This window comes from Anser anser (assembly GCF_964211835.1).
Source record: "Anser anser genome assembly, chromosome: 3".
Classification (NCBI taxonomy): Eukaryota; Metazoa; Chordata; class Aves; order Anseriformes; family Anatidae; genus Anser; species Anser anser.
In genome coordinates this window covers 19,723,391-19,750,167 of record NC_139722.1, presented here as the reverse complement: position 1 = coordinate 19,750,167, position 26,777 = coordinate 19,723,391, and the positions used below count along the sequence as shown (strand labels likewise).

General features: G+C 36.9%; 1 protein-coding gene across 32 annotated transcripts in view; it reads right to left on the bottom strand.

Annotated features, from left to right (window-relative positions):
• Window positions 1-26,777, bottom strand: part of MYT1L (myelin transcription factor 1 like) — a 330,562-nt gene that overhangs the window by 222,835 nt on the left and 80,950 nt on the right. For 30 of the 32 annotated variants that reach the window (XM_083829888.1, XM_083829889.1, XM_083829861.1 and 27 more), the window contains one exon: window positions 17,776-17,890. In XM_083829888.1, coding sequence (XP_083686014.1) covers window positions 17,776-17,890 — 115 coding nt within the window. Of the gene's footprint in view, window positions 1-17,775; window positions 17,891-20,537; window positions 20,607-22,931; window positions 23,162-26,777 lie in introns of those variants that run through there. The other 2 variants (XM_083829864.1, XM_083829876.1) reach the window with 2 other exon arrangements.

Here is a 26,777-nt window from a genome sequence, read left to right as displayed (position 1 = left end):
AGTATGGATAGCTCCTGAGCTCTACAAAATTGTTCTGAATTACCTCCACGAAATGTTCTGGCCTATTTACCCTGCCATGTTAGTCAAGATTTAAAACTGGAAACTGCACAATGTGCTCAAAGCTGAGTGAGGTGGTGGTGGCTGTGGAGGCTGCAGCTGATCTAGGCTTTACACACTTTTAGTCTTAGCCTGTCATAGGAAAATCTGTCAACTTTGATAGTAATTAAACCTAAGCCATTATCCTTTGTGTGAACTAGAATCTGGCCATGCTTTTATACAAGTCTTGCAGCAAGAAAGAAGACCAGACTGTCTTCTACAGTTGCTGAATCATTCTGTTTGAACACTCCAGTCCCAGAAAACAGATCTTCCACAGTAGATGGAGCTAACTTAGAAATAGTTAAAACGTCTCAACATAGGTGACTATGGAATATATCCCTACATACATAAACCTGAGTGATGAAGCAGTGAGAACACAGTAGTATCAATAAAATTTACATCCACCTTGGGCTAACCCACCTGCCAAGCCAAACAGGACATTGTAAACATAATGAACATGGTCAGTGCATAGCTCAGCTCCTCTCTCTTACACCTGGGTTATTCTTATCTCCACAAAGAATTCTTCCTGAGTTGAGAACTAACCATTCAGATCAAAGAGCTACTTCACACAATTCAGATACTCCTGCTGTGAAAACAGATGTATATACCTCTTTCTCTCCTCTAGACTAGGTACGTATTTGTACTAGGGACTCTTTATTACCATTCATCTTCTCATTTGTATATGCACTCTCAATGCCTTCACACAGCCCAAAAGTCCCTCTGAACTGACTTGGGCCATATAGATCAAAGGAGAAAGAAACTGCTGTGCATACACTAATGGTTTGCAGGAAACCTGATTTACAGTAAAAGAACAAGACAGAGGGAAGTCTAGGGGAACTGGAACAGTGGTGAAATATGAGTAAAAGTAAGTATCTGTGAGAAGCCTGAAGGTAATACAAACAATAAAGGAGAAGTATCAAGAGAGGAGTGGTGGATAATAAAGCAATGGACAGAACTGCATGAGTGAAATCAGGGTTTGGAACAATTCAGTTGTCTTAAGTTTAAAACTTCCCAATCTCAGTGGTATTACTCCTATGAGACATACCATCAAAGGCAGTACTTATAGAAGCCATTGATTACACTACTTGAGTGTAATCACTGTTTTCCTTCATTCCATGATGTCTATAAAGTAGATACTTTAATACCTGTGAAACAGCATTATTTCTATCTTATTGATGAGGACCTGTGCCACAGAAAGATAAGATGAGACAGAAGATGTGAGGCAAGGCAGGGAAGTGAACACAAGTCTTTCATATTTATTCTAATCAATCTAACCATCATTATTCTCTTTCCCCACATCCAATATTCTTGCCCTCATTTAAAATACTCCTCACCAGCTCCATTATACAGCTTAGGTTGTCTGTCCTCACGTATTTTTCTCAGATCATGTCCTCTTCCAAGTCCTATGCCAGCAGAAGAATGAGGCAACAGGGTGACAAAGCAAAGTACAAAGAAGTGAAAGAGTCAGAAGCAGTAGAATAAGAGATCTGGGTTGTGAGGTTTCCAAGAAATTGTATATTTTGAAAGCATGGGAAGTAAATACAGCAATTAGACAATGCAAAGTATTCCCTGATACTACCTAGTTTCCTTTCACAAGGAATACCACTATCATAAGAAGATATTAGCTCAGTTTTTCTTGCAGCTAGCTATATTTTCCAGAAATGTTTTAGAAAAAGTGATGCAAATCTTTACAAGCTACAGAGGACAGAAGTAAATGCATCATCTTTTTTAATATTTTAAATTTAAGATCAAATAATCATTAGACAGTCTTCAGATATAGAACAATACAAGAGTATACAGATAAAATTATCCAGTCTGTGGTAAGCAAAAATACAAAGTAAACTGATGATCCTTCTGAATTTAAAAATTATATAAGTGTACAATAAGTAAACTGTACTCTGATTGTATGCCACTCTGCAATTTAAATAGATTGGTATTGCAGCATTTTTCTGCATAGGTCCTTTCCAAGCTATTACACTACATTAAACGGTCTGTTGAGTGATGAAGAGAGTAACCTACTCAGCTGTTACTGGGATATATAGAGAGGTGTATGGTAACTAAAAAAAAAACAACAAACAAACAAAAACAAAAACAAACAACAAAACAAACAAACACACAAAAAAACAACAACAACAACAAAATCACTATCTCTAATTTCAGCACTGAATTCTGGAGCTGCATCCATAAAACATCCCGAAAGTCTAGATTCAGGCAGCGTAATCTGTCTAGATTTAAGACTGATAATCAGATAAAGCGTACAGAAATGGAGAGAAAAAACAGAAACACTAAAGTAACAACAGGCATGGTAAGCATCTAGCAGGACTAGAGTAGTGTGCCTGTAGATAGGGTCAGGTTTTCAGACCAGTCTTTGGTGCATCACTTCTGTTTGTTATATTAGAATTTAGTTTCAATTTTGAACTAAGAAAATGAGACTCATATAACTTTGTCCTAGGATCCTCAGAAGCTCTGGTCACAAATTTAAAATAACCTTCACATGAAGAGAATTTTAATCAGTTTCCTGCTCTCCAAGGGAAAATGAAGCAGCAGAGAGGAAAGACAGAGGAATAACCAAAATATAATGGTAATATTTGAAATGAGTATGCAAAGAGATAAGAGATGGGTGGTTGAAGGCACAGAACTGAAAAAGAGAATTTGATGATAGTGTTCTGTCTTGAGAGCCAGTAGGAATGAGAAGAATGTATGTAAGCCTAGGAATCCAGCCAAGGAATTATGAGATATGAACTACAGACACTGACTGCTAGAAAGGTACTGAAGACAAGAAGGTAAAGAACAACCACTTGGGCAGTGCTCAGGGTTAAAAAAAATTAAAAAAAATAAAAAAATGAGAGAGAGAGAGAGAGAGAGAACAGGGGATGAAGTCAGTAGGATAGTGAGAACTAGAACTGTTCTGCTAAGGGCATAGAATTAGGATATAAACAGAGTTACAACAGCTGTAGAAAAGAGGGTTAGAAAAAATCCTTGAAAATTGAGCAGAAAATCACTAATGACTAGAAAACCTATTGAGAACTCCTGGGAACCAAATTTCAGTTTCCCATGATTCCTGTACCATCAGCAAATATCTGTGGAGCCTGATAGGAATCAAAAAATGTATTTTGTATCTTACTCCCCCAGCAGTAATTTTCACAGAAATGATGCCATGTATTTCTTTTAATAGAAGGATGTTACAACATGGTGTGGGGGATTTTAAGGTTCCAAGCATCCTCATAATTCAGATGGGTGTTAAAATATTCTTATGGATTTGTATTTTTAAAATCTTAAGTGGGTAGGTACTCTTTATATACAAGTGGGTACTGTTTCCTTCTTCCCTCTGCCTCCGCTTCTGCCTCTCCCTATCCCTTCCCCTCCCCCCCCCTTTCTTCCTTTCCCTTTCTTTCTCTTTTTCCCTCTTTTCCTCTCTGTCACACACATTTTTAAAATAAGTTTTTTTAACATGACCAAATCAAAGATGTCAGAAGTGCCACATTCCCTATATAACCTAATTTTTTCCCCATTTTGTGAAGGGGCATCATGATGGAGACTAATTGCATGACTCATATACCATTTTGCCCAGAAGACACCTGCCTCATACAGTGTACAAGATGGCCTTGCTATAATGATGAGCCAGAACTGTGTACTGAAGAAGGTTCATTTCTTGAAGAATTTTGAAGAAATGATTCAAAAAACAAAAAGGGACATCATTGAAAGATGAGAAAGAATGGTTAAAGCAATTGAATTTCATCCTGGAAATTAGGATTCTATCCTTTCTTGCCAAGTTCCCATGGTACAGGTAGTTACTAAGAGTATGTTCTTTATTTTCATTGTGACTCACCAAGATATGAACTTGCAGGTGTTAGATGTTCAGAGACATAGCTGGAATCAGTATGAGCTGAGTTGGGAAAGTTCTTTTTAACAGGAAGGAGTTGGAGTAGGCTTTTGGACCTAAGCACCTCAGATTGGTCTTGTAAATTAGTGGCAGCTTCTGAATGTAACTTCTCTGGGCCATTGTTCCCTATCTATAAAATGGAAATCACATTATCTTACCATCTCAGGGGTCTACAGTAACACTAATTTAATGTTTGCTCATCACTTAGATGCTATAGCAATAATCACTAAGAAACCCCTCAAAGGAACTTATTAATTATAAATAATTAATAATTAATAATTCTGTCTTCAGAGCAGGACTTAAATACTCTATTAAACAAGATATGGGGCCATACACTGCAAAAACATCAAGAAAACAAAATATTGAACAGCTGCTCATTAAGTGACTATCATATATTCTGTGAGCTGAATGAGGAAAAGATCTTGTAAGAAAAATCATATGTGATCATGTAATTAAAGAACTCTTCATAATGCATACACATGGGGGAGGTTAAATTAAATTGCCCTAACAAAGTTAATTCTGGCATGTATTGGCTTTTGACTGCTTGGACTATTTAATGTAGATTTTCAATTTTCAACATATAATATGAGGTAACTGAAGATCCTGCTGAGTGAGATCTGATTAGAAGATGTATATTAGCCATCTGTATTTGACTAGTTCAAAACAGAATTTACTTTTAACTATTGGAAATCCAGTATTGGAATAATTTATGACAACTGGAATATTGGAATAACTATTTCATTGCCAATTATTCCTCTTTTCTACAAAATGTTTGGATCCATATTTTCACCAAAAGTTTCCTTTATCAACATAAACAGCAGAAGAGGGAGGATAAGGTATAGAGAGCATCCATATAATATAACAGAATCACAGAATCACAGAATCGTCGAGGTTGGAAGAGACCTCCAAGATCACCTAGTCCAACCTCTGACCTAACACTAACAAGTCCTTCACTAAACCATATCACTAAGCTCAACATCTAAACATCTAAAGACCTCCAGGGATGGTGACTCAACCACCTCCCTGGGCAGCCCATTCCAATGCCTAACAACCCTTTCAGTAAAGAAGTTCTTCCTAATATCCAACCTAAACCTCCCCTGGTGCAACTTTAGCCCATTCCCCCTCATCCTGTCACCAGGCACGTGGGAGAACAGACCAACCCCCACCTTAATACAGCCTCCTTTAAGGTAACTATAGAGAGCGATAAGGTCGCCCCTGAGCCTCCTCTTCTCCAGGCTGAACAATCCCAGCTCCCTCAGCCGCTCCTCGTAAGACTTGTTCTCCGGACCCCTCACCAGCTTCGTTGCCCTTCTCTGGACTCTCTCGAGCACCTCCATGTCCTTCCTGTAGCGAGGGGCCCAAAACTGAACACAGTACTCGAGGTGTGGCCTCACTAGAGCCGAGTACAGGGGGACAATCACTTCCCTTGCCCTACTGGCCACACTGCTTCTTATACAAGCCAGGATGCTGTTGGCCTTCTTGGCCACCTGAGCACACTGCTGGCTCATATTCAGCCGACTATCAACCAGTACTCCCAGGTCCTTCTCTGCCAGGCAGCCTTCCAACCACTCATCTCCCAGCCTGTACCTCTTCTTGGGGTTGTTGTGCCCCAGGTGCAGGACCCGGCACTTGGCCTTGTTGAACTTCATACAGTTGACCTCAGCCCATCGGTCCAGCCTATCCGGATCCTCCTGCAGAGCCTTCCTCCCCTCGAGCAGATCGACACACGCACCTAACTTGGTGTCATCTGCAAACTTACTGAGGGTTCACTCGATCCCCTCATCCAGATCATCGATAAAGATATTAAAGAGGACTGGCCCCAGTACTGAGCCCTGCTACAATACAGTACTTCAAGCTGCCTATCATTGTTACATGAAATAGTTAAACAACATGCATTCAATGAGCAATTTATGACTGAATCTCACAAGTAAAGAGCATATTCAGCTTCTGTTAATTTCAATGTGTTTCTCAGGACTCCAGAAAGTCAAACTGCTATGAAATGTAGAGATTAGTAAGGGTCAGCCTCCATGAATACACATCATTGCGGGGCAAGAGTTCCCTCAGTGCAGTCTGTATAGAAATTCTCTAAGACTTCACATCGAAGGCTACTCCACTGTGTCTTCGTTATTGTACTTGTTACTGGGCTCACAGTTTAAATGGACGTTTTCCAGCTTTGTAAGATTGTAAATAAGAAAAAACGTTGTCCCATAAACAAGCCAGTATTTGTTGTTCTTGTCTGAAAGCAAATGAAGACCTTTTCTGGTGGACATTCCTTTTTTATACAGATTTCTTGTATAGAATAAAGTATCTTGTATAGGATAGGTTTTAAGTGGTAATGTTCCTTGAAAAGTACCAGTAAATAATCTGTTTAAAATATCTTAAGAAAATCATGTAGACTACATCTGGTCCTGAAAGATTTTCGCAGAAGAATTTAAAACTGACTTTTTACTACTCATCAACTATTGTTAAAAAAAGAACAGCTGCTTTGAACTTAGAAAAGTGGATTGAAATGCTAGGATATGTATAAATATTTATAGAGGTAGAAGGAAATGCCGAGAAATGCAAGTAGACATTTAACAGTTTTCTTGAAATATTTCAGTGAGTTATTTACTTAACCCATTTCAAATTTCCGATGGGTTGGACACTTAATTTACATGACAGCTTCTGTGAATACACTTAGATGTCCATCTTTACCTAATAACTTCTAAAATCTGAACTTTAATTCTAATATTTTTGAATTTCAGTATTCCATAGAAACTAAAATAAGCCTTTCTAGCAAGAGAAGCTATTGACAAAATAATAATTAAAAAAATATATTTTTTTGGGACCATACAGATTTCTAACATTACTTGTATTACACTCCAGATAATTCAGGGACTGAAAAGGGGTATTATTACAAGAAGGAATGCTGACAATTAGATTAAGATGTACATGCTAGCCTTGATAGTCAAACTTCGAAAAGTAGTCAGTGGTTATGTAGTCAGTTACATCTATGAAGCTTAGAAAGAGGTTCAGCAGTCCAGTCACTTGCTGTCCCAATACCATTGACAAAGAAGAGAGCACAGAAACCTGCATGTAAACACACGTATTTTTGCATCTTAACCAAACCTTGAATAAAACACCACAACAAATAAAACACCACAACTAGACCAGATCATGTTGCTCAAAGCCCCATCCAACCTGGCCTTGAACACTTCCAAGAATGGGGTATCCATAGTTTCTCTGGGCAACCTGTTCCAGTGCCTCACCACCCTCACTGTAAAGAATTTCTTCTGAATATCTAATTTAAATCTACTCTCTTTTAGTTTAAAGCCATTACACCTTGTACTATCACCACACTCCCTGATAAAGAGTCCCTCTCCACCTGTCTTTCAGGCCCTCTTTAGGTACTGAAAGGTCACTATAAGATCCCTCTTGACCCTTCTCTTCTCCAGACTGAATAACTCCAATTCCTTCAGCCTGTCTTCATAGGAGAGATGCCCCAACCCTCTGATCATCCTCAGGGTCCTCTTCTGCACTTGCTCCAACAGGTCCATGTCTTTCTTATGTTGGATGCACCAGAGCTGAACACAGTACTCCAGGCGGGGTCACATAAAGAGCAAAGTAGAGGGGAAGAGTCACCTCTCTTGACCTACTGGTCTTTCTTGCAATGCACCCAGGATATGGTTGGCTTTCTCGGCTGCAGGTGAACACTGATAGCTCATGCTGAGCTTCTCACCAACCAGGACATCCAAGTCCTTCTCCACTGGGCTATTCTCAATCCATTTTCTGCCCAGCCTTTTTTTTTGTTTAGGATTGCCTTGGCCCAGGTGCAGGACCTTGCACTTGGCTTTGTTGAATGTCGTGAGGTTCATACAAGCCCATATCTCAAGACTGTCCAGGTCCCTCTGGATGGCTTCCCTTTCCCTCCAGTGTGTTGACCGCACCACAAAGCTTGGTGTCATTGTCAAACTTGTTGAGGGGGCACTCGATCATACTGTCCATGTTACCAACAAAGACGTTAAACGTGTTAGTCTCAATACCAACCTCTGAGGGATACCACTTGTCACTGGTCTCCACTTGGACATTGAACCATTGACCGCAACTCTGTGAGTGTGACCATCCGGCTGATTCCTCATTCATCAAGTGGTCTATCCATCAAATCTATGTGTCTCCAATTTGAAGATAAGGATGTTGTGCAGAACAGTGTCAAATTCTTTGCACAAGTCCAAGCAGATAACATCAGTTGCTCTTCCCCTGTCTGCCAAGGTTATAATCCCATTATAGGAAGCCACCAAATTTATCAGGCACAATCTGCCCTTAGTGAAGCTACGTTGGTTGCTACCAATCACCTCCTTATTTTCTATGTGCCTTACCTTAATTTCAAGGAGGACCTGTTCCTTGTGTTCCTTTCCAGATCTTTTCTGACACTGAGGTGAGGCATATATTTAAGCATATATAGAAGGTAAAACCTTAAGGATGCAATTTTTTTTAAAGTGTGCACTGTCTGGCTTACCATGGCTCAAAGGAAGTCTGTGTCTTGCTGATGAATAAACAGACTGCGTACTAGGTTTTTTTTTTTCCCCTAATCTGTTATGTAAAGAATACTGACATTTTCACATAGCCAGCTCAGTAGGTACTTGACAACATGTACCATATACACGTCCATAAATTTCAGAAGGTTAAGTTGCTGTCTCTCCTGCTTGCATCATATACTATATGTTTCCACTTAAACTTTGGACTCCTTGGCTTTGTGTTCATAATCAAATTTTAAGATAAAGAGCTTGTTACCATGGAAATACCTTTTTGGCTTAAAATGTTTATCACTTGACCATTTCTTCAGTTTTCTACAATCTATAAGAATCATCATTCCTCTGTCATGTTTACTATCCCTTATTTCTTAATAACTTTTATCTACCTTACAAAATATGCATTCAGAAGCAGATTCGCAAAGGGCTACGGTGACAGAAAAATTTCAGAATTAAATACAATATTTAAAATCTGAATGAAATTCCACACCTACTTTTTAAACTCCTTTTCATCCCTGACTTTGTATTTCAGTTTCAGTAATATATTTTATTGTATTATCTCATTTTACATACTAAACACACGGTACTGACTATTTCTGTGATTCTGAAAATTTTTGCAGTGCATTTTCCAAGTACAAGTTCAGTTATCACAGCTTTCTTTAAAGTTAAATGCAATAGCTTAACACAGACTTTTGGATCTTATATTGTCTACAGCAAATTGCATCAGGTTGATGAAAGCATACATATTTTATTGCTATGAATCTACCTTTACTTTTAATAATAAAATAAATTGATTTTACGTCCCATGCACATCCAAAGCAATTTTTATTGCTATTCACATATTTGAAACCATTATAAATAAAGGCAGCTAAATACTACAGCTCTGAAAGACAGGAAAAGTAAGGTAGTTAGTCAACATTTGCATGTGACTTGAATAGCTCAATTTAATTTGGGCAAGGAGGAAGACCCAGGAAACTTCAGGCCAATCAGCCTCACTTCCATCCCTGGAAAGGTGATGAAGCTGCTCATTCTTGAGACCATCTCTAAGCATGGGGAGGAAAAGAAGGTGATCAGAAGCAGTCAACATGGATTCATCAAGAGGAAGTTGTGTTTAACCTACCTGATATCCTTCTACTATGAGATGACTGGCTGGATGGATGAGGGGAGAGCCGTGGATGTTGTCTACCTTGACTTCAGCAAGACTTTTGACACTGTCTCCCATAACATCCTCCTGGGCAAGCTCTGGAAGTGTGAAATCCATGAGTGGATGTTGGGGTGGATGGAGAACTGGCTGGATGGCAGAGCTCAGAGCATTGTGCTCAAGGATGCCCGGTCTAGTTGGAGGCCTGTGACTAGTGGTGTCCCCCAGGGGTCAGTACTGGGCCAGAGTTATTCAACTTACTCATCCATGGCCTAGATGAAGGGACAGAGTGCACCCTTGTCAAGTTTGCAGGCAATACAGAGCTTGGAGGAGTGGCTGACACATCAAGGCCCTGTGTGGCTATTCAGAGGGACCTGGACAGGCTGGAAAGTTGGGCAGAGAGGTTCAGCAAGGACAAGTGCAGGATCCTGCACCTGGGGAGGAACAACCCCAGGTACCAGTACTGTCTGGGGGCTGACCTGCTGGAGAGAAGCTCTGTGGAGAGGGACCTGGAGGTCATGGTGGACAACAAGTTAACCATGAGCCAGCAGCATGCCTTTGTGGCCAAAAAGGCCAATGGGATCCTAGCCTGCAGCAAGAGGAGTGTGGACAGCAGGTCAAGGGAGGTGATCCTCCCCCTCTACTCAGCACTGGTGAGGCCACACCTGGAATATTTTGTGCAGTTCTGGTATCCCCAGCACAAGAGGGATGTAGAATTTCTAGAGAGGGTTCAGTGTAGAGCCATGAGGATGATTAAGGATTGGAAGGATTGGAGCATCTGTCCTATAAAGGAAAGACTAAGCAAGCTGGACCTGTTTAGCCTAGAGAAGAGGAGATTGAGAGGAGATCTTATCAACCTCTACAAATACCTGAGGGGACAAAGTAAAAAGGATGGGGCCAAATTCTTCTCAGTGGTGGCCAGTGATAGGAAAAGGGGTAATGGGTATAAGTTGAACCACAGGAGGTTTCATCATCATATGAGGAAGAACTTCTTTACAGTTTTGGTGACAGAGCACTGGAACAGGCTGCCCAGAGAGGTTGTGGAATCTCCTTCTTTGGAGACATTCAAAACCTGCCTGAATGCAATCCAATGTAACATGCTCTAAGTGACCCAGCTTGAGCAGAGGGGTTGGACTAGATGATCTCCAGAGGTTCCTTCGAACCTCAGCCATTCTGTGATTCTGTGATTTCATGTTTTAACCTGTGGAATCCACTGTAGTTTTGGTCCCTGTTACTTTTGAAAAATAGGCCATCTTTTTAAGTGGTAAAATATGGATTTTGGCCAAGAAGCATCACAACCTGAAAACAGTAAATTTGTTGCAGAGCTTCTGCATCAGAACACTGCTTTTCCAGCTTCAAGTTTCTTAACTTTCTTGCTTAATCTCAGATAGTTTTACAGACCATATTTCTGAAGCCTTTTTTTTTTTTTTTTTTTTTTAACTGAAATACAGTTGAGATTATTTTTGGCATGTTTACACTGGGTCATGAAACAGCATGTTTTGGCACCTGCTAGCCTCTCTAGCAATCTGCTTACTCCAGGCTGTCATCCTTGTGCTACTCCTGGGTGTGCATCTGACAAAGGTCTTGCAGGTTTGTTGGGATTTGGAGTTTTGCAAACAATGGAAGAGTAGAATGTGAAAAACTTCATTGGGCTTCAAGTGTTTCAGACAGATTACAGACCATTACTTGTTGATTTTGTCTTTTAAATATATAATAAATGCTGTTGGTCATTTTTGTATGTTCCATTGTATTGTTTACAGTTGATACTTAAAGCAAACATAACAGTAACAATGAACAACAAAGAACCTTTCTGTGAAAATCATTTTTTAGCACTTGAAAATCCTCATCATGGGGACTTGCAGCAATATTGCACTAACCAGCTTGTCTAGTGGGGAGTTTAATGAAACTCTGGCACTAGCAGTAATGATTATGGTGTGGATATAATTTAAATTAGTTTACTAGCCTAAATTGATTGCATATGTTCAGTTCTCTATCTATGTGCAGAGATTTCAGGTTGAGAAAAAAGTATTTGTTTCCCACTCTGAAATGCTTTACAAGGACCATTCAAAGCAATGATGAGATCCTGTACATGCAAATTATTAATAGGCAGTTTAACAAACAGGATGATACCCCTGTGGAAATAGTGGAATAACTGATGATTATATATTATATATAAATTATAAAAAAATAAATAAAATAAATGAATAAATAAAATTATCAGATTATATAGATGTATATAAATTACCTATTTATACAACAGAATCTACTCAGTTTTCACATCATAAAGTATTAAACGGGAGAAGATAGGTGTGTATTTTTTTTATTTTTTTAATTTACCACCAAGTGACTGTAGATCATGTACCCCGGTACCATGTAACCAGGACTTACATGGAGGAGGAAAAGGTTCTTCCTGAAAAATAGGATACTCTCCTCTGACTTTGAGCTCTGACTCGGTACCTATAGACATAGAATTCATTTCACTTCATTTTAGATATTTCCAATATAGACATCAGCGTCTAAGCTGATACCTAGGTTTCCTTTATTCTCACTAGTAAGGAATATACTATTATAGAGTGTGATTCATTTGACCTATTTAGTTGTCTACCTTATAAAGGGATGAATCATGCCCTAAAAGTGTCTATTTCTCTCTATTGACTATAAAGGCAGCCTAACCAAAGCCAATTTAGATACAAAAGACATCTACATTAGGACAGACAAATTTCACCCTAGAAGCCATGAAAGGAGCACAACAAGAGTGAATATTATTTTCAGCAATATTTAACTTCTGTAGGATTTTGAAACAGAAATCCATCCACAAGGTCAGCTGGGGACAATACTACCAAGACCTGCTGAGAAGCTCTGCCTTGCTCTGTCCAAAACCACAGTCAAGCAGCTCACTCATGAAAAGCGCAAGGTGACTGTGAAATGGAAGTCCTACTCCCTTTGCAGCTTCTCAAAAGTGTGTTTGGAAGAAAAAAGGAAACTTTTAGTGCTCTCTATTCCTTCTTTAAATTTTGTTTGTAATAACATTAATGAGATCATACTACAGTCATAAAATGTAAAAATGTATTTGTATTTGTATACAGAAAGGGCAATATAAACATTGTATATGTTTAGTTCATAAGAATCTGCATATGGCTTGTCCTCCTGCCACACTTTAAAAATAAATAAATAAATAAAACTTAAAAAAGTTTCTTATTATAGCTTTGATACAGTAGAATACATGTATCTTCAGTTGACTCTAACTACTTATTTGATATGATTCTTCGTAGTTTTTATCAAACATTTTCCTTTCCGTGACATTCTTCAGTACACTGAAGATTAATATATTAATGTGCTTCTGTACCTCTTTTGTCTCAGTGTATGAAAGTCATACAAAACATATAGGTTTTTTTAATAAAAACTTTATCTCTACAGTATGAAATGTATAGTTCTGACCTAAATCAACCCTGATCTAAGTTCTACTTGACCAGTTAAGTCGTTCTCTTAATTCCAGTTGGCCTTCAAATTAGTCTTCTGTGTCTTTCTTGGCTTCAGAATAATTCAGTTGCATATAGCAGCTAAGCAATACTTAATCATTCATTTGAAGTGGAAAAAGCAAATCATGCATATGTGCTATTTTTTTTTTTTTTGTCCACCAGAATTTGCAACTCAATATCCATAAAGACAAAAGGATCATTTATGATCACATAAAAAAGAAATCTAAAAAATGGAAATTGGTTGAAATAAACCTGTGACAACACTTCTTCATAAAATGCTAAAAAAAAAAAAAAAAAAGTAGAAAAGGGAAGATTCACCCTCAAAAAGAGAGAATAATTTAGCAAAATTATTTTTTACCTCTTCTAATCTAATTACTCCAAAACTTCCTAGGTGTTTGCTACAAAAAAATATCATCTCTATCATCATTAGATTTATCTTACAAAACATTTTTACTAATATTTTGTTTCAACTTGCTGTGCAGGGATTTAAACCTATAACTCCTAGTGCTGTGATGAAAGACTGTGCCCTTGATAGTGGGTTTAATTTGATTTTATATCCCACATATTTTCAGGATGATTTAAGGATTAAGTATTCTGGCAGGCTGAGCTTTATATCCTTTAAAACATAGGATTTCTTTTCCTGCTTCTTATTGGTGGTATGGCCCTGTCCTGACATTTTTAGCTTTAACATAAATGTTCTCTTTGGCCTGCTAACATCAGCAGAAGCCTGTGATCAATCACAGTTGGCTGGCCCATGCAATATAAACAACCATGTCTGTTCACAAGAGCAGAGATGCTGCCTAGAAACCGTAATTTAAAGAGCCTAGTGCCTCATTTTTAAAACCACTAAAGTCTGGAGAGAGAGGGGGGGAGAGAGAAAGAGTACAATTCTACATGATGATTTCTACTACTTAAATTTACTGTGGTAAATTATAAACTGTAAATTTAGCAACATGTGACATTTCGATTGAGGAATTTTTCTTTTTTAGAAGGTCATATTAGGGAGGCTTATACTACCAAGAACTAATATGAACTCATCATCATGACAGTATATCTGTAATACTCTGTCTGAACTAACATAAGTCATTATTTTGCTTTCTACATCCTTGCAAGTCTATCAATACCCTTATGTAAGAACAGTATGATAGAGAAGCATAGAAAGTTGATTAAGGAAGATAAGATTTATGAACGTTATCATTGGAGTAACTAAGATACTGAAAAGACACCTGATTGTACTTCAAAAGCAGAGAAAATCCCTGGTCCTTAGGTCTTGCTGAATTTTGCTCGGTACTTAGCTAAGTGTCTTTTAGGAAGTTTGTAACATAGACAAAGTCTGATCTTGTCTTCCCCAGCTTCAAGCTAATTCTCTAATTAATGGACCAGAGGTTTTCTCATTCCCTGAGGCACTGTAGAACAAGCAGGAAGAATATAAAGCTGGCTAAGAAGAATGTTGCATACCACAAATTCATACACTGCCTAATTAGGGTTGCTTTACTATTGCTTTTCACTGTGATGGTAGGGTAAAATGAATAAAGCAGCGGGGATAAGGTGGCTTAAGATTCTTAATCTATGATTTTTTCTTCTATAGATCTGTATCACATAAGAAACCATCCCTAAAAATATCAAATAACTATATTTAAAAATACTTAAGATGTTATACTTTTCATTGGATCCATAATATACTACAAGATGGGACTTAATATAAGACTCAGAATGGTTTTCTATCTGTCATCTTTTGAAGTAAGCAATCCTCAGAAATACCATTCACACAGAGAAGGGAGCTTACATGGGGTTTTGGGGGTTAGCACCTAAGTTTTAAACTGATTTATTCATTTCAGTTATGTACAACTGTGTGCCTGTCAACCTAACAGATAAAGGTAATAATTAACAAAATGTGAGCATCTGATATTCCTCTGCAGATATGAGATCAAGTTTTAGACATATTTCATGCAGGCAAAAAGAAAATGATACAAATCACATTGCAGCACGTTTTAATCTTCAAGGTTATACACTTACAGAACTCTAGCAGTCAGCAAGACTGCAAAGTCCTATTTGTAAGATATCAATAGTAAATTTGGGACACACAAGAAAAAAAAAGTTAAATATTTCAATTCAGAATCTTTGAGGTTGTGGGTAACTACTTATGAGTTATCAGTCTTTTTTGTTGGGGCAGGATTTATTTTTATTTTTTCTTTCCCCTAGGCAAGTAGTTCTTTAATTGTCTCGTTCTGTGGAAAACTCTACAACAGTGATATCCTGCCATGAATCCATTTAGTTTTCTCAAACTTTAAAATTATTTTATTTAGCAGCCCACTAGAAAGTACTAAGCAAACTACACAAGATCCCAAAGCACAGCACAAGAGGTTTTATGACCTCAACCTGCCCAACTGAGAAGACATTCAATCATGTCTTGCATATTCTCATCTTCACAGATTTTAATACCTTCTTCTTATTACACTTGTATTTCATAGAATCATGGAATCATTAAAATTGGAAAAGACCTTCCAGATCATCTAGTCAAACCATCCCCCTACCACTAATATTACCCACTAAACCGTGTCCCGAAGTACCACATCCAAACTTTCTTTAAACACCCTCAAAAATGGTAACTCCACCACCTACCTGGGCAACCCATTCCAATGCCTAACTACTCTTCCTGAGAAGAAATGTCTCCTAATTTCCAAACTGAACCTCCCTTGGTGCAACTTGAGGCCATTCTCTCTCATCCTATCACAAGTTATCTGCAAGAAGAGGCTGAGCCCCTGCTCCCCACAACTTCCTTTCAGGTAGTTGTAGAGAGCAATAAGGTCTCTCCTGAGCCTATTTCAAATTACTGTTGCTTTCCACTGTGATGTGTTGTGTCTCAACAATTCATCACAGTAGACTGGGGAAAATAAATCAGTTTTCTCATATATTTAATCCAAGTTTTTCTTACAATAACTTAATTACTATGCAATTGAATAACTGATTCGTTTTATCTTATTTTAGAGTGAAATATAACACCTCTCCACATCTTTCCTTAATTAGTATATTTGTAAGTTTTTTTCTGCCTTTATAACCACTTAGTAACAGAAAATACGAAAAATTCTGCAAATTATTATTGTTGTTATTATTATTATTATTATTATTAAAGGAGAATATAAAACTGAGCACAATATTGCATAGAATATTGTCTGAAAGCTTGGTAATACACAGCACAGCAGGGAGAGCTACTTTGTTAGATTGTTTTAAGACATAACTTTCATTAACAAAAATGTCCTATAAACATAAATTTTAACTTTAATAGGTATCAGAATAAAGGTTAGGAAAACTAGAATCTAGACATGATTCTATTTTCATTTCCTGTAGAGCTTTGGTATATCACTCAAATTTTGTTTGCCTCATTTTCCTACCTTAGAATGAAGATCATTAAGTCCATGTATCTAGACAAAAACTTCCGTGTTTATAGAGAAAAAAAAATAAAATAATAAGTCCTCTAGAGAGGATAACATTAATCAGAATAGCATGTGCTTTTTTTCTGAGTAACATCAAATTCAGATATTCTTATTTGTTGCTTTTTAGAATGTAGTATAGAATTCCTAAGTCTAACTACATCTATAACTGCTGTCCATCATCATCAAAAGAACCAACTCAACAGACCAATATATGTGTCTTTATCTTACGGTTTATTCAGCTTTCCGATAAACTTTTCACTAATATTCCTTTGACAAGTGGGACCTATGACTATTTGTGGAGTTTATTTCCAAAATAAAATATGTATTTTGGTGTTCTCTTTGAAAAACAAATAAACATGCAGGAAAATAACTAGCACAGCTGTGTCCTACTACATTAGTTCATAAAACTGCAAAAAACGGCTTTCCAACAGACGCCCTTCATGGAATCTAATACTAGCCTTCTGGATTTCTGAGCAACACATGGGTTTTCCAGAGAATTCTATAAAAGAAATAGGATGTAAAAAAGCCTCTATGATGAACACTAAGTATGTTTTGTATATTCCACATATGTGGAGTGCAAATGTATCCAGCATTTTGCACAAGTTTGCAAGCAATGCTTAAAAATATATACTTCAAAACTGAAGTGTGTTGTAACATTACCATTCTCTTAATTCTGTTCATTCACTTTTTGTACACTTATATATAAGTGCATATACTTGTTTGTTTTTCACGCCAATGTATGATAGCTACAGCAAGTGCCTGTAGGTAGGATATCACTAAGGGAAGCCATACTGTATGTATAAATACAAGTATAAAAAGAAGTAAATAGCAATTTTGCCAACCTCTCCATCCTGCTCAGTGGAAGACACCGTTACAGTTTAGTGAAATAAAACCTCCTATTTATTTAGGGTTAACTACTTTTCTGATTTCACAGTGAAAAGAATTGCATCATATCCAGGTCCGTAAGGATTCAGGCACTCATTCCTGCTCTGTGCAACTTCAGCAGCAAGAATAATATATGCATCATCTAATTTAACTGCAAATGACTCTTTTAGCATGAATTGTGTGTTTAAAGATGATGCACAACAGAACTCTTAGATGCATCCCAGAAGTCATGCAGCATCAGGCAGATAAGATCACAATGGTTACCAAGAGTAGCAAATGGGAAAAGCACTACAGGAAATGAACTCTTGTCAATAATCTCAAGAGAGTGCTATATTTAGGTCAATTGTACCTGAAATCGTTTGGTGGGGTAATTGCTCTTTGGTCCAGACTCTGCTCTCTGAGCCTGTCAGAGTGCTTGTAGGTCCACTGGATTGGAGTCACCAATTTTCTTTCAGATTCATTTTCTAAAAGAAAAAAAAATAGCTTTACTACAGGATAGAAAGCTTACAAGGAACAGAGAAAATCACTTGTGTTATTCTAGCTTTTAAAATAGGCTGTCAATAAATGCATTTAATAATAATAATAAATATCTAATATCAAAATTAATTCCTCAGTTTTATGGAATAGAAATTTATTCAATTACTCAGAGTTTTTATTTGACCCTTCAGAGACTTTCCACATCAGTAAAGTATTGTGATTAGAGCAATCTTTTGTTTTTGCTGATCACTTAATAATCAATGCAAGAGTAGAACATTGTTCTTAAATCCTATGATGTATCCTAGTGCAGCATTATTCTGGCTTTAAATTGGGTTGAGCCCTTGTCTGATAACACATCCTGTGGTTTCATAATTTAAGAAGTTTTATGCATGTATTTAGACAAATCTGATAAATTCAGTTTTAGGAATCCAATATAATGAGCCACATACTGACCCTTTACAGCAGTTAGTTGGATTCATACAGGTATCAGAAAACAACACCTAGCCTTTCTATCTTCTAATTTCTTAGAAATGATATAATATTCTACTTTGATAGCACAAAGTCTCCAGCAGTACTATTCTTTCTTCATATTAAAGTGTCATTATTAATAGAAAGAATTTTAAAGTAAGGAAAAGCCTCCTCTAGAAGCTATTACGCATGTGTTTATCTTTTGCACAGACAGATACAACATCATATTTGTAGTCATTACTCAGTGCTTGTGATTAGTGTGTACCATAATTAAAGAAAACGTCATGGTATAACTACACTGCAGAAAAATAAAACTGTAATTTTTATTTTAAAAATTTACAAAGGGAGTAGGATCCACTGCTGAAAGCTGCAGTAGGTGCATCAGTTATTTTAGCTATTGTTTCTTGTGTAGAACTTCAAATTCAAAGATACTCATTAAATTGAGTAGATGGCAATAACAGACGAAGTGTTAATGGGGCAGCAGTGGAGCGTGTCAGGAAAATGAAGAGACCCTGAGGGGCTCACCATGCTGTTTATGCTCAGCTAAATTCAGCAGCATTACCATAAATCCTCTAAAAGATACTGTACTCAATTTCTTACATGTTACTTTTCAGGCAAGAAAATATTCTACAAGATGAAAAAACAGGAACAGAAATATGATTAAAAACTATTTACATTAAACAAACCATTTGCATGTAAATACACTAAGTATTCTTTTATTACTTTTTTTCATTTTTAGAAAAACAAGGAGAGGGGCTTTTCATCTTCAAAATAATGTATGAATCTATGTGAAAATTTCTGTAACTTTGCATAGGAAAAGTCTTTTTCACAAATGAATCAACATTTATTTCATAAAATTATTTCATAATTTAAGAATCAGGTCTCAATATCAATTTCTCACATACATAGTTCAACTAGCTAAAACAGAGTTATGCATAAATCCCATAACTTTTCATAAGAATCTAAAATTATTCATTTTTAGCTTTTTGTTATTCTTCTAAGGTGACACTCTGAGGGCATTATTTAATCTCAGGAAAGCATTTTATTCTCTGTAATTATATGAGTAAACTATTAATTCCAGTAATTTACTGCTTAAAAAGAAACATTAAAGTTTTATATATAGTTGTGCATGCATCATCATGATGGCCTTAATGTGACTTTGATCTTCGAATGAACTTTTCCAAAGTAAGGATAGACTGATTTACTGTTAGGGAAAAAATGACTGTAATGCACTGTGTAACTTCAAGCATAAAGTCAACTGCAGGTAAGAAATAATTATCTACTGAATAAAAGTGCCAAAAAAAAACAAAAAGAAGTCTTTTAAGTACTTTATATGGTCTACCTCTCTATTTTTGCTTAAGCAGTATATTGGTATTTACCAATACAGGTTAAGTAGCTCTGGAGAACGTGGCACCGGGGTTTCAGCACCAAGGCCAGAGGCCATGAGCAGCACGGCGGGAGGGCAGCCCCGCACCGTGCATTATTCACTGCCACTGGCAGCTCCAGCAGCACGCACACAGCAAAACTTTGACTTTCACAGCAAAATTTGCCATACAAGAATGTGCGCACTCCTCACAAGTAAAACCTTTCAGTTTTCAAAATAAGAAGATTTTCTTTCAAGAGGTGGTGTAAACAAAATGCATGTGATCTTTAAATCCTAATTTACTGCTGAATTTTAAGTATATTTAAAAATTAAATTGCTGTCTTTTTCTTCTTTTCTCCCAATGACAAAGAAGTGTCTGGTTCTACTTATGACAACATCACTCTTTTGACTATTGGAAACAATGGGCATTAAAGATGAAAATGAATCAGTTTTTATATACATGAAGATAAAGATAAGGGCCTCCACAACACAGGCCTCCACTGTGCACCCTTGACCTTCCATTTTAAATCTGAAAATCTGATATCCAACAACTCTCTTTTGTTTATGGGGAAGCACTGTTTTGCATATACAAATCACCCCTCTGAAAGTGCAATATATATTCAGAAACCTGCCTTAATATCAGCTTAACAAATGCAAGCACAGCCATAGGCAACTTACTTGCCCTTGAGAATAATGGAAAAATAAAGTCCCTACAGTTTTATATTAAAACTCTGCTAATGACAAAAAATGTTTATTTTCAGGAACCCACCCCCCCCCCCAAAAAAAAAAAATAATTCAATTACCCTTGCAGAAGCAGAAACATGGGGTACTTGTAACAAGCTAATGTAGAGACTTTCCTTACTGCCTGCCACCTAAGAAAAGAATATTTATAAAGCAAATGAAATAACAGGGCCTCTAATATGCCTCAAGTGATGCACTTAATACAAGAATGGAAAAAAACATCTGTAATGGATATCTTATCCTTATGACCAATAGATGTTTTAGTAGCAGCCAAGAAACTTCCACAAAAAAGATAAATTCTGAATGATACTGAGAACAAGTAGTTTCCACAAAGGTCATAAAGAGTTCTTAATTATTCTTATACTTGAATGTTGAGAAGAAAAAACTAAAACCGTAAAACAAAACCACAAGGAAACACCCAGCTCTACCCTACCCTCACGTAAATGCCTTCTGCCTTTAATATCCTCTCAGTCGAACTGAATATTTTAACAGCAGTAGTCACTTACATTGTTTCTTGCAGTGATTTAATTTATTTTACAGGTTTTACAGGAAAAGGTGAAATAATTGCAACTATTTCCAATAGTTGGATAATTTAAAAAACTTATTTAAAGCATTGATTTAATATTAATATTTATGAAACACTTGTGATTATGGACAGATTTTAGCAGATGACAGTTTACATAAATTTACAGACACCAAAGCTATGTCTCTAATTATTCTGAATAATGAATGAATAAAAATACAGTGGGCCTCATCCTGCTTCTGCTGATGTTAGACGGACTTCTATCATGCTTTTCAATGGAAACAATATCATAAACACAAACTCTGGAAACAAACATTAAATCAAAGGTCAAAAAGTCAAAGGTCAAATGTAAAGATAACAAATTAAAAATAATCTGAAGAACAACTAACCTTTTTGTTTTTGTTTTAATCAGAATATGAAATTTGAATCCAGCTATGAGAAAAACAGAACTTAAAGTAAGGCAAAAAAATGTTTTCCCTACCATTAAATATTAAGGCATTACATTTTTTCCATCAACAACACTTTTAAAACTATAAACAAGTGTAAAAATTTATGTAAATCTATCAATAGACAGTCTTACTGTCATTCCTGCTTTAAGATAAATGTGTCCCAGACTTGACAAACATTATTTTACATAAATTTTTAAAAAGATGATTAATAAGGGGTCTGAAATATAAAAATAATAGAGACAATGACCTTCATCATAGGAAAGAAATATCTGAAGTTGCCATTTAGTGCTCCTGGAAATTTTCAGAATATCAGCATTGAAAGGACACAGTCCATGAGCACCCTGCATATCATGTTTTCTGATGTCAAGTGTATCTTAGGTAGGACTAATGGCTCAAAGAATCAGTTGCCAAGCAAGGATTTGAAACTCATGAATAAAATGCACAACTGGCACTGAGGAGTTTAAGGGAAGGTTGCATCTATCTCTCAAACAATAGATAAACAGTTGTCTGACTGTGAGGCACAATGGAGATAATGGGTAACAGCACACTAATAGCAGAGTGAAAAACCTCAGGTCTTTCCTAATTCTAAGAGGCAATGAGGATGGTGAACACAGAAGGAAAGTCTTCATAGCATTACTCATGGCTCTTCCAAAATGAACAACCTGTCCAATGTTAGGACTATAAGGAATCTGAAAATTTCCTTAAGTCAGAGGATGGCACCCCAACAGGACTGGGTGACTCAGAATGCTGTCCTCTATCTTAAAATTTTACAACAAAGCAATTTATGTTGGGAGAAATGCTGTTATATTAAGAGCAATTGATTTAGTAACATTTCAAAAGTCAACAAATACTTTTTTTTTTTTTAATGTTCAGATTCACCTCCTCTATACAGTGTTGACTGGAGAGCCAGAGGAGAAGAAAATCAGGCAGGTAATCAGAGGAACTTGTCAATGATTAAACTAAGTGTAGGGCAGAAAAATTATGTGACTTTCTGGATCATTCCTGCTGTTCTCCGAGCAAACTAGAGGTAACAAAAGTGTCTTAATAAATACTAATAGCCAGACAAAAGAAAGTGTAAAACAAACAGAAAACAATAACTCATAGATTATAGATCTATACACCATACACTGTAGATTATGAACTACAGACAGCAAGAGCTATAGAAAATATGGTTTTGCCCTTCTACGCTGACAGCTATTGGTGAAGAATTTTATTACAGGTGAATGTGGTGACTGGGCATGTGTTACTGATACACATAAATTGACAGATTTGGGGCACAGCAGTTTACGCATTATGTACATACATGAGGTTGGAACTACCTAATGATTTCATATGAAAGTGGTGAGCACCCACTGACTCCTCTGTGGACTAAGGAAAAATTTTACCCTTTGTTGTCACAAACTGTTCTCTCTTTTAATCCTTAATTTAATTTATTTAACAGCAAGTCCATCCTTTGAAAAAAAAAGACAACCAAAGTGCAATACCCAGCATAGTACATCATGAAGAACTGCAAAAGTAGCCTTCTCAGTACAGCACGAAGAAAGCCATAGAGACTATTCCAGGAAACACGCTATATTTGTCCATTGGATCCATTTCCTGTGCCTGAGTTTGATGGTAGCTGTAAAGGTCCTATGATGTACCTGAGACATGTTAAATAAATAAATAAATAAATAAATAAATAAATAAATCCTTAAAGCTTAATGGGCAAAGATGCATATACATTAGGTAGATAGTTATTGATCTGCATCTTTTATCCATCTATCTACTTCTAAATGGAAAACAACAAAGGGTACACAGCAGCTCTGCTATTTTACCATGTGCAAGGAAGCTTCATTGGACAGTGATATTTTTCATACGTTACTCTGCTGAAATCTGCATAATTGCTTTCAGAACAGAAAAGAGACGTGTATGGGGAGACCCTCTTTCAGTGTGATACCCTGTCACTCCAAAAACTGACATTGTGAATCTGCACATTATTATGTGCCTTGATGACAAATTCGGATATTACAATTGATTCCTCCCTCTTCAAAATAATAATTTATATGAAGGTATGTTAAGATTCTCAGAGCCAATAGATAACCTGTGTATAACAGAATTCAATGCAAAAGAAAGTCTGTTAGCACAATATTGATTACAAAAAAAATGAATATGGAACCAAAAGCATTAAAGCAAGTCATATTTCAAGAAAGTGTATTAATAGCAAATACATAAGCAAAATCATTTTAATGTTTATAGTACATTATACAAACTAATGTTAAAACCCTACTCTGAACCTGAAAACTACCATTATATTTACTCAGTTACAATGATTTACATCACAGAAAGTAATGATTTGAATGAAACTTACTGTTGATTTGTATGTTGAAACTTACGTTGATTTGACTGCATGATATTCACAAACATTTGTTTGGAATACAAATAAGTGATCTTTGTGTGTCACAACAAAAAAATAAACGTAAATATTGTTTACAAACTAGTCTATATTTGCAAATATATTGAGAAGAAGCTGGATTCCTAAATAAAAACTAATATTCACTATGAGTTATTCATCGTCCTTTAATTATTCTGTCATGTCAAAGACAGTCAAATCAAACCCAAAAACAATACGTGATCATTTACACACAAAGAATAATTGTGTACAAGTGTAAACAAAAAGAGTAACTCTCCTCCAAGACTGACATTTTTCTGCATAAACAATTGGAAAATACTTGAGAAGAATGAATGCGGTCCTACTGATTGGATTTCTTTGCAAATGATTTCTGAACAGATTAGAGCACTAAATTAGTTCCAAATTCAATTTATTGTAAAAATGTAACCATGGCTGTTAGTCTCTTACATTAAAGTATTTTATGATTTCTGACTATTTCTCAGGTGACATCATGAACAATTGATATCATCTACCTGGACTTGTGCAAAGTATTTTACACTGTCCCATACAACATCCTTGTCTCCAAATTGGAAAGACATGGACTTGATGAATGGGCCACTTGGTGTATAAGGAACTGTCTAGATTATCACACTCAAAGAGTTGTGGTCAATGGCTCAATGTCCAAATGGAAACCAGTGACAAATTGTGTTCCTCAGGGGCTGGTATTGGGACTGGCACTCTTAAACGTCTTTATTGGTGACATGGACAGTGGGGTCAAGAGCACCCTCAGCAAGTTTGCAGATGACAGCAAGCTGAGTGATCTGGTTGACACACTGTAGGGGGGGCATGCCATCCAGAGTGTCCTTGACAGGCTCAAGAGCCTGTGTGAACAACATGCGGTTCCATGAAACAAAGTGCAAGGTCCTGCACCGGGACAATCCTAAACATGAATGGGCAATGAAAGGATAGACAGCAGCCCTGTGTAGAAGGACTTGGGTGTTCTGGTGGATGAAAAGCTCAACAAGCTGGTAATATGCACTTGCAACCCAGAAAGCCAACCAAGAAGCATGACCAGCAGGTCAAGGGATGCAATTCTCCCTCTCTGTTCCACTCTCATGGCTCACTTTACTTGGAGGACTGTGTTCAGCTGTGGGGCCTTCGGCATAAGAAAAATATAGAACTGTTAGAATGGGTCCAGAGGAGGGCCATGAAGAGGAACAGGGGGTCAGAGCACCTCCCCTGTGAAGAAAGGCTGAGAAAGTTGGGGTTGTTTAGCCTAGAGAAAAGAAGGCTCCAGGGAGTCCTTATGGCAGCCTTCCAGTATTTAAAAGGTGACCTACAGGAAAGATAGTGAGAGACTCTATCATGAAGTATAGTGACAGAACAAGGGGTAATGGTTTAGAGCTAAAAAAAAGGTGGGTTTAGATTAGATAAAAGGAATAAATTCTTTACTCTGAAGGTGGTGAGGCAGTGGAACAGGTTGCCCAGAGAAGCTGTGGATGTCCCATCTCTGGAAGTGTTCGAGGCCAGATTGGATGGGGCTTTGGGCAACCTGATCTAGTGGAAGGTGTCCCTGCCCATGGCAAGGGGATTGGAACTAGATGATCTTTAAGGTCCCTTCCAATCCAAACCATCCTATGATTCTGTGATATAAACTTTGTCACAAACACACTCTTCTGTCCTCCCTGTTTTTACTAATACTTTCAGGTAAGAGAACAATAACTTATCTCACCTCTTAAAGCAGTTCCTCAAATACAAAGTTGGGGTATACCACAGTTATCTGGAAATAGACAAAACAACTGCTACAAAGCAACCCAACACAGAAGATTTTTGTGTGGGATACAGTGTCATGAATGCAAGAACAAAAGCCCAGGAAGTACAGTTGTAATAGCAGATAAACAGGAAAATGAAATATGCTTATGAACAAATGTACTAAAAGGACAAAGTCTTGGTGTCCTCTGGCAGGAGACCTCAAATAGGTCATGGGAGATTTGCAGAGCAACTTTCTACAACAGATAGATTTCTAACTGTGTCAAAGGTTGAAAGCTAAAGTGGGATGACATACCAGCTACAATGTGAACTACATATCAAAGAGCTGTACTGGCATATCAGTAGAGCAAATGTAGAACATTTTTGAATGGAGTAATAATCTGTAGATTCAGATATACAGACAGGTGTATAACTTGTCACCCAAAGGTACTAAAAATATATCATTAATGAAATTAGATACATGTGAAATCCATTATCAAATACATCACTGTATGCTTTGTCCTTGTGCTGTATAATTGTATCAAAATCAAACTAAATATGCTTGACTAGCAGGTAAAACAGTTGCTGAATAAGTGACTTCTGGGTTAACAGGTACTACAAAATAAAACATGCTAAAGTCCTATTTAGTTTCAAAAAGATTTGAAATAAGGCCATAATAATTAGAGACGCTGCCTTACAAGAAAGTACAACAAAATATACAGTAATACTGCCATTTATAAATGAAAGGAGGAAACTTCTGCCCTCTCATCTCCTCCCTTGAATAATAAAAAAGCTACACCATAAGCTCATTGTAGTGTCCAAGAGCTTTGGGTTTCCCAGTGGAAACAAGCAATGGCTGATGATTGACTGCACTGGCTGAAAAATAATAATAATACAGGAGGAGATAAAATAACATGCTGTGTGGAGCCAGAGACTGTAATGGCCTTAACAATCATCATGGAAGAAGTAGTGGAAGTACTCTTCCCTTAACTGTAAAACTGTTCAAACCTGGGGTGGGGGAAAGAGAGAAAGAGAGAACTGTTTCAAAATAGTCAATGGTCTCATGCAATAAATAGCCTGAGCAGTAGGTTATACACAGCCAACACTCTGCCACAGACCAAAAAGTCATTTCATCATGAGTATGAACATACAGCACAAGCTGGGCATCCTTTTTTCCCTCATTGTGAAAGGTAGAAGAGAATAGAAAAAAAAA